The 14,266-nt window shown below is 44.4% G+C and overlaps 1 protein-coding gene across 5 annotated transcripts in view; it reads left to right on the top strand.

Moving 5' to 3' along the window:
• TP73 (tumor protein p73) overlaps nt 1–14,266 on the top strand; it is a gene marked incomplete at its 5' end in the record, with an annotated part of 321,522 nt that overhangs the window by 201,585 nt on the left and 105,671 nt on the right. For all 5 annotated transcript variants that reach the window (XM_082273310.1, XM_082273309.1, XM_082273308.1 and 2 more), the window contains one exon: nt 833–1,078. In XM_082273310.1, coding sequence (XP_082129436.1) covers nt 833–1,078 — 246 coding nt within the window. The remainder of the gene's footprint in view (nt 1–832; nt 1,079–14,266) is intronic.

The raw sequence follows: 14,266 nt of genomic DNA, 5'->3' as shown, positions 1-14,266 counted from the left end.
AACTACTACCACGCATGACCGCGCAATTGTCAGTTAAATTAACTATCACAAAAAAATGGCCTGGTTATGAAGGAGGTAAAACCTTCCAGGGCTGAAGTGTTTAACACAGTATAGGTGCTTATTTTTAGGCCCCTTTCACACTTGTGCGACTTGTCCTGTGATTCAGGACTGCAAAGTCGCATGACAAGTCGTTCTCCATGATTTCCAATAAGTACCGTTCATATCTGTACGACTTCAAGTTGCAATAACTTCAAAGTACTCCCTGCACTACTTTTGGCCGATTTTAATGCGTTTTGAGGTCCAAAGACATAGGCATTGCTTCAAGTCCAGTCAAAATCGCAGCAACATCGCGCAACTTTTAAGTCGCACAAGTGTGAAAGGGGCCTAAATGTTTTGCATGGCTATACCTTCAAATAAGCCAGTATGAAGTGATCTAGCAGGCAATTTTCTGATTAAAGTTCCACATTAAGGTGGCTTTTAATTTAAAATAAATGGACTGGATTTGGTATTTAAACTTTTCCCAGGCTTTGACTCTATAGAGCGCTCCTTGTATTGAGCAGCACGGAGGTGTTCCTGAGCTGGCTCACAACAGACCTGTCAATCTGTCCGCTGACAAGTATTAACCTGTTACCAAAAAGGAAAAAGCCTGGGGAAATTTTTCGAATGACTCCAAAGCCAGCAAGTCCTTTAAGACTCCTGTAACTAGACACCTTGAATCCTAAAATGCAGCTGATGCTTCTCTCCGTCTTACCTGTGTGATGCTCCAGTCCCTCTTACCTGTGTGTGTTTTTTTTCTCCCCTCTCTCTCTCCTCCCCTTCCCACCATCTGCAGTCTCAGTTCAATCTGCTGAACAACACCATGGATCAGAGCATTGGTAGCCGAGCAGCTTCCACCAGTCCGTACAACCCAGAGCACAACTCGAATGTCCCCACACATTCTCCCTATTCGCAGCCCAGCTCCACCTTCGATGCCATGTCACCTGCACCGGTCATCCCCTCCAACACAGACTACCCGGGACCCCACAGCTTTGAGGTCACCTTTCAGCAATCCAGCACTGCGAAGTCAGCCACATGGACGGTAAGTCACCTCTTATATGTACCTGTTCTCCTCTAATACCGTATGTATTGACATGTAAAGTTGGGGGGGACTAGATCAGTGTTTCTCAACCTCAGAGGAACCCTTAAAAATAACTTTACGGTCTCAGGGATCCACTACTAAAAATGACTATATCTACAACTCGTGATACATTAGTGTGATGGTCAGTGGGAAGAATGCTCCTTACACTTGTGGTCACTGGGAAGAATTACCCCCTTACAGAGAGCTAATGATGCATTAGGTGATGGTCAGTGGGAAGAATGCTCCTTACGCTTGTGGTCACTGGGAAGAATTACCCCCTTACAGATAGCTAATGATACATTAGTGTGATGGTCAGTGGGAAGAATGTTCCTTACACTTGTGGTCACTAGGAAGAACTACCCCCTTACAGATAGCTAAAATGATCAGTGGTGTCAGTGGGACCTTATCTGAGAGGCAGAGATTGCCCTAGGAACCCCTAGCAACCTCTTGAGGAACCCTATGGTTCCATGGTTCCCTGGCTTAGAAACTTTAATCTACATTTTACATACATTGCCCGTATATAATATGGGTTACAGGCTGACCGCCATCTTCATCAGAATGAATCGGTGAATATTGAATTGAGTACAGTATTACCTGAGAGTTTTCATTAATATATTAAACTTGATGGGGTAATGCCTACTCTGGAAGTCTATAGGTGGGAAAGAGAAGAGACTTGGGTATCCTTACAGTAAGGAGGAGAGTAGTATGGTCGGGGTTAGTTGGCCAAAGAGCAGGTCTTGGCAACCTTTGGGTTCTATGGTAACCCGTTTATAAACCCTGGTATAGATACTAGAAACGGGGCCACAGTGCTAATTTGGTGGGAAGAATACTCCTTACACTTGTGGTCACTGGGAAGAATTACTCCCTTACAGATAGCTAATGATACATTAGTGTGATGGTCAGTGAGAAGAATGCTCCTTACACTCGTGGTCACTGGGAAGAATTACCCCCTTACAGATAGCTAATGATACATTAGTGTGATGGTCAGGGGGAAGAATGCTCCTTACACTCATGGTCACTGCGAAGAATTACCCCCTTACAGATAGCTAATGATACATTAGTGTGATGGTCAGTGGGAAGAATGTTCCTTACACTTGTGGTCACTGGGAAGAATTACCCCCTTACAGATAGCTAAAATTATTAGTGGTGTCAGTGGGACCTTATCTGAGAGGCAGAGATTGCCCTAGGAACCCCTAGCAACCTCTTGAGGAACCCTATGGTTCCATGGTTCCCTGGCTTAGAAACCTTGATCTACATTTTACATATATTGCCCGTATATAATATGGGTTACAGGCTGACCGCCATCTTCATCAGAATGAATCGGTGAATATTGAATTGAGTACAGTATTACCTGAGAGTTTTCATTAATATATTAAACTTGATGGGGTAATGCCTACTCTGGAAGTCTATAGGTGGGAAAGAGAAGAGACTTGGGTATCCTTACAGTAAGGAGGAGAGTAGTATGGTGGGGGTTAGTTGGCCAAAGAGCAGGTCTTGGCAACCTTTGAGTTCTATGGTACCCCGTTTAGAAACCCTGGTATAGATACTAGAAACGGGGCCACAGTGTTAATTTGGTGGGAAGAATGCTCCTTACACTTGTGGTCACTGGGAAGAATTACCCCCTTACAGATAGCTAATGATACATTAGGTGATGGTCAGTGGGAAGAATGCTTCTTACATTGGTGGTCACTGGGAAGAATTACCCCCTTACAGATAGCTAAAAAGATCAGTGGTGTCAGTGGGACCTTATCTGAGAGTCAGAGATTGCCCTAGGAACCCCTAGCAACCTCTTGAGGAACCCTATAGTTTTACGGTTCCCTGGCTTAGAAACCTTAATCTACATTTTACATATATTGCCCGTATATAATATGGGTTAAAGGCTGACCACCATCTTCATCAGAATAAATCGGTGAATATTGAATTGAGTACAGTATTACCTGAGAGTTTTCATTAATATATTGAACTTGATGTGGTAATGCCTACTCTGGAAGTCTATAGGTGGGAAAGAGAAGAGACTTGGGTATCCTTACAGTAAGGAGGAGAGTAGTATGGTGGGGGTTAGTTGGCCAAAGAGCAGGTCTTGGCAACCTTTTGGGTTCTATGGTACCCCGTTTAGAAACCCTGATATAGATACTAGAAACGGGGCCGCAGTGTTACATTTGTGTAATTTTACAAGGGATGTGGAGGGGGGGCTTTAGGTTTATTCCAACGTTCTTCTGAGACTTTGTAAAAAAAGAGATTATGAGCTGAGCCAGTGCTGGACAAATCCTCGAAGTGAGGAAGCCACGGCACTCCAACGTCATTAGAGTTTTTAGGATGGCCATGTGTAAGTCGATTTTTATAATAAAGTTTTAATTAATATATTGAACTTGAGGTGGTAATGCCTATTATGCAAAGCAATAGGTGGGAAACAGAAGGGGCATAGGTGTTCTTACAGGAAGGAAGAGAGTGGTATGGTGGTGGTTAGTTAGCCAAAGAGCAATCCCTAGCATCATTTGGAGGAAACCTAGGGTTCTATGGTACCCTGTTTGAGAAACCCTAGTATAGATACTGGAAATGGGGGCCACAGTATTACACTCATGTAATTTCCTATATGGGATGTGGGGGGGGGGGGAGGGGGCGCTCTAGATTTACGCTAATGTTCTTCTGAGACTTTGTAAACAAAACATGATGGGCTGAGCCAGTGCTGGACAAATCCTCAATGCGAGGAAGCCACAGCACTTCAACGTCATTGGAGCTTTTAAGCTGGCCATGTTCTACAAATGTTCATATTAAAAATCATGTCAAATACTGGGAGAGGAATACTTAAGCTTACCATACACTGGTAGATTTTCATATGAACATCAATTCAAAAACTATCATCACTACATTTGATAATTGCCATCAGGGACTTGATCAGTGTCTTTCAAAGTACTTCTAAATTTTGTTTGCTTTTAACATTTGCATTTGGAATAAATGGAATTTCACAAATGATTTTTCATTTATTATTAGAATTTCATTATTTGAAAAAAAAAAAGAAGTCCTTTTTTTTAATTTTTTTATTAACACATTTGAAATGAATCATGGTTTTGAAGCCCATTACCTATTAGACAATTGAGTGAAGGTTCTGATAAGGACATAAAGAAACTTTTACTGGTGGTATTGTCAGCTTTAGGGTCAGTTTGTTGGTGGACAACAGGGCATCTATATGGCAGATTATGGATGTGCATGGTCAAAGACAAGCAGCCATGTTTGTAACATTTTTTGCTGCAGTACATCCAATTTAAACATCCTCTAATCATTTGGTGTAGGGGAGATGACAAGTAGCAGCATTGGGGCAACTGGTGACCTTTGCTGGTCATTTCCTGCAGAAGAAAGGTATTAGGGCACTGGAGGGTTTGGGTATCTTGCAAAATAGGGGGATTGTCCTACAGGAAGAAGACACATGTCAACTGGTGACCTTGGCTGGACACTACCTGCAGAAGAAAGGTAACGTGGACGGTTCCGGTAACTGGAAAAATAGGGGGACTGTCCTGCAAGAAAAGGACACATGTCAACAGGTGGCTTTTGCGGGACACTTCCTGCAGACGAAAGGTAGTATGGACGAAGTAGAGGGTTTGGTTGGTTAACTGGCAAAATAGGGGGATTGTCCTGCAGGAAGAAGACACATGTCAACTGGTGACCTTGGCTGGACACTACCTGCAGAAGAAAGGTAGTAAGGACCTGGAGAGTTTGGGAAACTGTCAACATGGGGGGGGGGGGGGGACTATCCTGCAGGAAGAAGACACATGTCAACTGGTGACCTTGGCTTGACACTTCCTGCAGACGAAAGGTAGTACGGACGTGGATGGTTCGGGTAACTGGAAAAATAGGGGGACTGTCCTGCAAGAAGAGGACACGTGTCAACAGGTGGCCTTTGCTGGACACTTCCTGCAGACGAAAGGTAGTATGGACATAGAGGGTTTGGTTAACTGGCAAAATAGGGGGGCTGTCCTGCAAGAAGAGGACACGAGTCAACTGTATAGCTCTTGAAGCAGGTCGGGACAGGGAGTAAAGGTAAACTAGGAGAAGCTGATACATTAAAAGGAAGTGAGGAAAATGTCTTGTTGCTTACAGCAACTCTTTAGAATCCTTGTTTAATTTTCATCCCTGGACCTTTAGAAAACCAAAAGAAGCTCATTCGATGCTCCAGGCAAATTAAACATTTTCTAATAGCAATGTTTGATTATATATTTATTTCTACTGTTTCAGCATTTTGGGTTCCTCTGAAGTTGAAATCATGTAGTTTGGTTACATTTTTACCTGGTTTCGGTGCCATAGTTGATATTTCATGTAATGATCTTTACATTCTCAGTCTGGTCACGGTCCATATATGTCAGAAAATGCATTTGGCTTATTTGTTGAAAGCTTGCTGAAAAAAGAACAGCTTCAGGACTGGTCACTAAGAGATCCTTTCCATTCATGCTGAGCAGACTGATAGAATGTATTGAGAGAAGGTAAATCCCAATCCCTATGCAGCTGTACAAAGGAAAGGGCACATAATAAGGTGATATGACTGTATGTTGTCAAATATTTAATGACTAAAATCAGAGGCAAGCTTCTTATAGGCTTTACATTTTACAAATCTGCATGAATAAATATACAACAATGCCCATAAACAGTCCTTGGTCTCCAGTCAAGTGACTTTGCTTAGGCTGAATCTGCTACAGGCAGGAGGAAGCCTTTCCTCAGTCCCATTTCCTCCAGTGACCAGACTGCACCATTGTGCCTCTGTGGCATGTTACAAGGTGAAAGCCTGCCTCAGGGGCTAATCTGTGTCAGTAATTTATGAACACTGCCAAGAACAACGCAGGCATCCCAATTTACATAACTAAATTGTCTCTGAGCCCGCATCTTAGTCCAGGAAGTATACCAGTATTTCCTAACCTTTTTACCCCAGAGGAACCCTTAAATAATTTTGAGGTCTCAAGGAACACCTGCTAAAACAAATTAATTAGGGGACATTGAACAAAGGCCCTTTACATTGGTGGTCAGTGGCAACAATTTTCCTTACATTGGTGGTCAGTGGGAAGAATGCTCCTTACATTGGTGGTCAGTGGGAAGAATGCTCCTTACATTGGTGATCAGTGGGAAGAATGCTCCTTACATTGGTGATCAGTGGGAAGAATGCTCCTTACATTGGTAGTCAGTGGGAAGAATGCTCCTTACATTGGTGATCAGTAGGAAGAATGCTCCTTACATTGGTGATCAGTGGGAAGAATGCTCCTTACATTGGTGGTCAGTGGGAAGAATGCTCCTTACATTGGGGGACAGTGTAAAGAATGCCCCTTACATTGGTGGTCAGTGGCAACAATTTTCCTTACATTGGTGACCAGTCGGAAGAATGTCCCTTATATTGGTGGTCAGTGGGAAGAATGTCCCTTACATTAGTGATCAGTGGGAAGAATGCTCCTTACATTGGGGGACAGTGGGAAGAATGTTCCTTACATTGGTGATCAGTTGGAAGAATGCTCCTTACATTGGTGATCAGTGGGAAGAATGCTCCTTACATTGGTGGTCAGTGGGAAGAATGCTCCTTACATTGGTGGTCAGTGGGAAGAATGTTCCTTACATTGGTGATCAGTGGGAAGAATGCTCCTTACATTGGTGATCAGTGGGAAGAATGCTCCTTACAGTGGTGATTAGTGGGAAGAATGCCCCTTAAATTGGTGATCAGTGGGAAGAATGCTCCTTAAATTGGTGATCAGTGGGAAGAATGCTCCTTACATTGGTGATTAGTGGGAAGAATGCTCCTTACATTGGGGGACAGTGGGAAGAATGTTCCTTACATTGGTGATCAGTGGGAAGAATGCTCCTTACATTGGTGATCAGTGGGAAGAATGCTCCTTACAGTGGTGATTAGTGGGAAGAATGCCCCTTAAATTGGTGATCAGTGGGAAGAATGCTCCTTAAATTGGTGATCAGTGGGAAGAATGCTCCTTAAATTGGTGATCAGTGGGAAGAATGCTCCTTACATTGGTGATTAGTGGGAAGAATGCTCCTTACATTGGGGGACAGTGGGAAGAATGCTCCTTACATTAGTGGTCAGTGGGAAGAATGTTCCTTACATTGGTGATCAGTGGGAAGAATGCTCCTTACAGTGGTGATTAGTGGGAAGAATGCCCCTTAAATTGGTGATCAGTGGGAAGAATGCTCCTTAAATTGGTGATCAGTGGGAAGAATGCTCCTTACATTGGTGATTAGTGGGAAGAATGCCCCTTACATTGGGGGACAGTGGGAAGAATGCTCCTTACATTGGGGGACAGTGGGAAGAATGCTCCTTACATTGGTGGTCAGTGGGAAGAATGCTCCTTACATTGGGGGACAGTGGGAAGAATGCTCCTTACATTGGTGATCAGTGGGAAGAATGCTCCTTACATTGGTGATTAGTGGGAAGAATGCTCCTTACATTGGTGATTAGTGGGAAGAATGCCCCTTACTTTGGTGATCATTGGGATCCCAAAAATCCCAGTCAGGTTTCCATAACAGAGATGCCCACATTAATGTGTCGAAAAGATTAGTCAGCTTTCACATCTTCAGAATTAGTTTCTTTATGGTTTTAAAATACCATATAACACGTTTCGTAGCTAAACGGACACTTCTTCAGAAAATAATAATCACAACACTTTTGTCGGGGCCGGAAGCGTGGAGAGTGTGTGGACACACAACTGCCAATCCTGACAAAAGTGTTGCAACGCACCTTTTCTGGAGAAGTGGCAGTTTAGCGATGAAGTACGTTATAGCAGGAGTCTTCAAACTACGGCCCTCCAGTTGTTCAGGAACTACAATTCCCATCATGCCTAGTCATGTCTGTGAATGTCAGAGTTTTACAATGCCTCATTGGATGTGTAGTTCAGCAACAGCTGGAGGGCCGTAGTTTGAGGATCCCTGTGTTATATGGTGTTTTAATACAGATGTGAAATCAACTTCTGCAAAATCAGCTCAATGAACTGTAAGTCACTTCTCATATGTTCGCCTCCTAAACTTCTGATGTATTGGCATGTACAGCTGGGGGTGTAGATCCTGGAAATGGGGACATAGTATTTAAAGTTTTGTCATTTTCTACAATAGATGAGTTTTTTTTTTAAATTTCTACAATAGATGAGGTTTTACTCCACTATCCTAGAAGTGAGTAAGCCACAGCACTCACTGGAGTTTTTATGCTGGCCTTGCACTGGTCATTGGTTTTTATAATTTGATTTTGATATGAATGGAATTTCTCAAAAGAAAAACCTAATTTGTATGGATGTATGAAATCAGATTGGTTCCTCCAGTTGTGGCCTAGATATACAGAGATGTCAGCCCATAGACTAATTTCTTCCACAAGTTAATGCTGGGTGCCTCTGCAACAAAAAGCTGACTGCTTTTTTTTTGGGGGGGGGGGGGGATATTTCCCTGACAATTTCCTCAACCAATTTCATATAAAATCCACCCAGAGGATGATTATTTTCTTCCCTTAGTGCATTGAGTGTGACCACCATCAATACCAAAGGTCTGCATTGAGTGTGACCACCATGAAGACCAAAGGTCTGCATTGAGTGTGACCACCATGAAGACCAAAGGTCTGCATTGAGTGTGACCACCATCAATACCAAAGGATTGAGTGTGACCACCATGAAGACCAAAGGTCTGCATTGAGTGTGACCACCATGAAGACCAAAGGTCTGCATTGAGTGTGACCACCATGAAGACCAAAGGTCTGCATTGAGTGTGACCGCCATGAAGACCAAAGGTCTGCATTGAGTGTGACCACCATGAAGACCAAAGGTCTGCATTGAGTGTGACCACCATCAAGACCAAAGGTCTGCATTGAGTGTGACCACCATGAAGACCAAAGGTCTGCATTGAGTGTGACCACCATGAAGACCAAAGGTCTGCATTGAGTGTGACCACCATGAAGACCAAAGGTCTGCATTGAGTGTGACCACCATGAAGACCAAAGGTCTGCATTGAGTGTGACCACCATCAAGACCAAAGGTCTGCATTGAGTGTGACCACCATCAAGACCAAAGGTCTGCTTTGAGTGTGACCACCATGAAGACCAAAGGTCTGCATTGAGTGTGACTACCATGAAAACCAAAGGTCTGCATTGAGTGTGATTACCATGAAGACCAAAGGTCTGCATTGAGTGTGACCACCATCAAGACCAAAGGTCTGCATTGAGTGTGACCACCTTCAAGACCAAAGGTCTGCTTTGAGTGTGACCACCATCAAGACCAAAGGTCTGCATTGAGTGTGACCACCATCAAGACCAAAGGTCTGCATTGAGTGTGACCACCATCAAGACCAAAGGTCTGCATTGAGTGTGAGCACCATCAAGACCAAAGGTCTGCATTGAGTGTGAGCACCATCAAGACCAAAGGTCTGCTTTGAGTGTGACCACCATGAAGACCAAAGGTCTGCATTGAGTGTGACCACCCTCAATACCAAACGTCTGCATTGAGTGTGACCACCACGAAGACCAAAGGTCTGCATTGAGTGTGACCACCATCAAGACCAAAGGTCTGCATTGAGTGTGACCACCATCAAGATCAAAGGTCTGCAAGGCGACAGACATGTTCTTCACAAGTGTGAGGTCAAGTTGCAGACCATGCCAATGGTCTACTGCAGCCTGCCAAAATGGGAGCAGTTTGCACTTTTTTTCTACCAACATATTACTATCTAAATTGAGTACATTAATTTAGTTAAAACTATACTATATTGGGCTCCCAACTACTTCCCCACCTTCCTTCTTTTCCGCTATGGGCAGCACCTCCAGGAGGCCCACTAAATTGTTTCCTGTGCTCCCAGTTTCACCAGTAATTGTTTATGTTGGTTTCCAAGCATTGGTTAAGTGGTTGGCACCTCTGCGTGGCAATAACAGGGTTTGAATCCCATTACCTGCCTTAAGTTGACATGTTCTCCCTGTGTGGGTTTCCTTCCACACTCTAAATGCATGCTGGTAGGTTAATTGGCTTCTGTCTAAATTGACCCTGGTATGTGTATGTATAAATGTAAGTTAGGGACCTTAGATTGTAAGCCCCTTGAGGAGAGGGACAGATGTAAATGTACAAAGTATATACAATATATTACCAAAAGTATTGGGACGCCTGCCTTTACACGCACGTGAACTTTAATGGCATCCCAGTCTTAGTCCGTAGATTTTGATTTGGCCCACCCTTTGCAGCTATAACAGCCTCAACTCTTCTGGGAAGGCTGTCCACAAGGTTTAGGAGTGTGTCTATGGGAGTGTTTGACCATTCTTCCAGAAGCATATTTGTAAGGGTTTGGCACTGATGTTGGATGAGAAGGCCTGGCTCGCAGGCCACAGTCTGTGCTCCAATTCATCCCAAAGGTGTTCTATTGGGTTGAGGTCAGGACAGTCAAGTTCCTCCACCCCAAACTCGCTCATCCATGTCTTTATGGACCTGACTTTGTGCACTGGTCCAAATTATTTGGTGGAGGGGGGATTATGGTGTGGGGATGTTTTTCAGGGCTTGGGCTTGGCCCCTTAGTTCCAGTGAAGGGAACTCTTAAGGCGTCCGCATACCAAGACGTTTTGGACAATTTCATGCTCCCAACTTTGTGGGAACAGTTTGGGGATGCCCCCTTCCTGTTCCAACATGACTGCGCACCAGTGCACAAAGCAAGGTCCATAAAGACATGGATGAGCGAGTTTGGGGTGGAGGAATTGACTGACCTGCACAGAATCCAGACCTCAACCCGATAGAACACCTTTGGAATGAATTAGAGCAGAGACTGCGAGCCAAGCCTGCTCGTCCCAACATCAGTGAAAGAGATGTACACCGCTCAGGCAGTTTAGACCTTCACAGCCAGCCTTGGGTGCAGGACCTCGGATCGCCACCGTAGACAGGATACAAGAGAAATGGCCGCACACCAAGCAATAGCTCACGATGAAAGGCTTTATTGAACAAGGATGCAAGGTACAGCAAAATGGAAAGTAGTGAACAAGCACGCTATGAGTCGTGTGAAACATGTCTACCATCCATTTTGCTGTACCTTGCATCTGTTCAATAAAGCCTTTCATCGCGAGCTATTGCCTGGTGTGCGGCCATTTCTCTTGTATCCCGTCCAACATCAAGGCCTGACCTCACAAATGCGCTTCTGGAAGAATGGTCAAACATTCCCATAGACACACTCCTAAACCTTGTGTACAGCCTTCCCAGAAGAGTTGAAGGTGTTATAGCTGCAAATTGTGGGCCAACTCAATATTGAACCCTACGGACTAAGACTGGGATGCCATTAAAGTTCATGTGTGTGTAAAGGCAGGTGTCCCAATATTTTTAGTAATATAGTGTCGTATAGTAAACTGATGGTACTATATAACTACCTCTATAAAGTAAAGTGGTGGAACTGTCTGTGTTGCTAAAGATAACCAACCCGATCCTCCACACCTTATGAGACATGCTGATGATTAAGTCTGTAGAGCTTTCCCTTCTATTGTTCTCAACCTAACCACAGAACTTCCACAAATTGGGCCCTCACAATGTACACAGGGTGGCCTAGAGGTTTGTTTTCCTCAGATCAGGAGAACAGGTACTTGCACCATTCACTCCTGTTTACTTGCCCGAGGCACGGTGACTTGACATGGAGTAAATCCCGCTTCAAAGGCCCGTGACATCATAACACATTCCTGGAGGATGCTGTGACTTCCATTAGCTAGACAAACAACAACCCCTAGCTATCGCTCATCTCTAGCATACACCCATGTGTGATAAATGGCCATGCATTTTTTATCAACTCTTTGCACTAAAAGTGTGCACAGCATAAGATGTCCCCTTATTGAGGACCACCTCGGTGCCTTAACGTTCAGCATGGCATGAAGCTTCAAGTGGGAAAAATAAATGTGAAAAAAATGTTCAGCACCATGGAAAATCTACCCAAGGGTTTGAGTAGATCTTGTCAAATCCTGTCTTTTTCATTTCAATGTAGTGTTGCACCATGCATGTGTTTGAACTATCAACATAGCAGAAGGCTGCATTTGACCTTTGCCTCCAGTACAAACGCATCTCAATAGAAACTGCTGCATCCCAGGAAATGCAAGGAAAACAGGCCAAATGCAGCCTCAGAACTTCAGTTCACACTGCAATATGAACAGTAAAACCTTGGAAGAGGGCGCCTCTAAGTGTAACAATATGGTTACATTTAATGAAGGTTCAACTTTTAGCAATTCACATGGCTGATGATTAAAACAGGGGCATCTAAGTATGCAGGCATCCGGGGTAAAGCTGTCCACATACACCGCTATCTATGTCATCCCTTCCACACTGCGCTCCACGAGTGCTTCAAGCCTCGCTTTCAGATCGCTCTTCTGCAGGATAGTCTTCCCGGGCATGTCTGCAGACTGACAGCGGTGAGAGCTGGCTGTGAGGACGAAGGTCTATGTGGACAGCGTTACCCCGGTTGCCTGTATACTTAGATGTGCCTGTTTTAATCATCAACCATGTGAGTTGCTAAATGTTGCACCTTCATTAAATGTAACTATATTGCTACACTTAGTGGCGCCCCTCTCTTCTCTTATACTCGGTTGTGACATGACATTACTTGTATATCAAGTAAAAATGTATAAAAACGTTTTGCTTGTCTTGTAAAACGCTCTCAGACCAAGTTCAAGGTTCTACTGTATTATGGATTGTGAATATTATAGAATATTAATACATTTGTATTAGGGATCAACCGATGCCGATATATAGGGGGCTGATATGCACTTTCCCCGATATATCGGAATCGGCCCCTGAGGTTACCGATATTACCGATATTTCGGAAAGTGCTTGTACCGGGGTGATGCCTGCAGCTAGAGAAATCACCCCTGTACCGGCGTCCATAGAAGCCGCTTGGCTGTCATTACAAGGAGCGGGAGGGGACGTTCCCCCCCCCTTCCTGCCGCATTCCGCGGCTCGCCCGGGTCTCCCTCCCATCCTACCTGCACGGCCGCCGAAGAGAAGACCCGATCAAAGCCGCATTCGGCTCTGATTGGGTCTCCATGTAAAAAAACCTGGAAGTGATGTCATGACATCACTTCCGGGTTCTCTGCAAATTCAAAAAAATGTGAGCATTCAAAGAAGCCAAATTTGGCGTTTTGAATGCTTTTAAGTGCAGAGGAGGGGTTTGGGGACCCCCAGATCCCTCCACAAGAGTACCTGTGAAAAATAAAAATATATTTTTTTTTTAAATGTCCGAAAATATCGGCCACTATAGGTCGATACCGATGACCAAATCATCGGTATCGACTCTAAAAAACGATATCGGTCGATCACTAATTTGTATAATGGCGCAATTCATTGTTAAAATTCATCCTCCCCATTTTCCTCCTGCAACCTCTGAAAGCCAGCTTCTCCTCCTCTCCCTCCTGCCGGGGGCTCTTTTCGAGCATATAAAAAGCTCGGATTGGTAGAGTAACATCAGCCTGCCTCTCTGACTCCACCAATCCGAGCAGGCTTTGCATTCAGTAATAGAATACATCGCTCACTGTGATTGGCTCAGCGCCGTATACTGTATGTAGCAGAAGCCACGGTACATACAGTATACCGGTACAGGATTCCCATACAGCCAGAGCCTTGAGATTACATCTACTGGTAATACTTTGGAGATATATGAGAGATTACATTTACGGTACTTATGGTACCTTGGAGATTAATAGGGCACAGACAGCCAACGCTTTGAGAGATTACATCTAATACTTTCTTACAGTACCTTGGAGATATACGAGAGATCTGAGAAATCTGATGTTTTTTAATGGTGTTGCTTTGCTTCCGAAGGGGGGTAGTCTTATACGGCGAGTATAGCCCAAAACCTATGTTTTAACTTGAAAATTAGGGGGGTCGTCTTATACGCCGGAAAATACGGTATACTAAATCCAATCTATGTGCATATATTGTTTGGAAAAGGTGAACTTGGCCTTTAACCACATAACGACCACCCGCTGCGGTTTTACTGCGGCAGGCAGCTGCTCCTGGGCAAAGCGACGTTGTGTTACGTAGCTCACTCAAGAGACTCTAGGGGGCGAGCGGGCGCCGGTGGCAGTGCGCTCCCGCCCCTGCTCGTTACCTGGGAAGCCAGCGCGTTTGACCGCCGGCTCCGATGGCCGCCGGCCACTCGCGATCTCCCGCAGCAGAGAGAGAAGGACAGACG

The sequence above is a fragment of the Pelophylax lessonae genome (assembly GCF_965119305.1).
Source record: "Pelophylax lessonae genome assembly, chromosome: 12".
In the NCBI taxonomy this organism is placed as follows: domain Eukaryota; kingdom Metazoa; phylum Chordata; class Amphibia; order Anura; family Ranidae; genus Pelophylax; species Pelophylax lessonae.
This window is presented reverse-complemented; position numbering and strand designations above follow the sequence as displayed.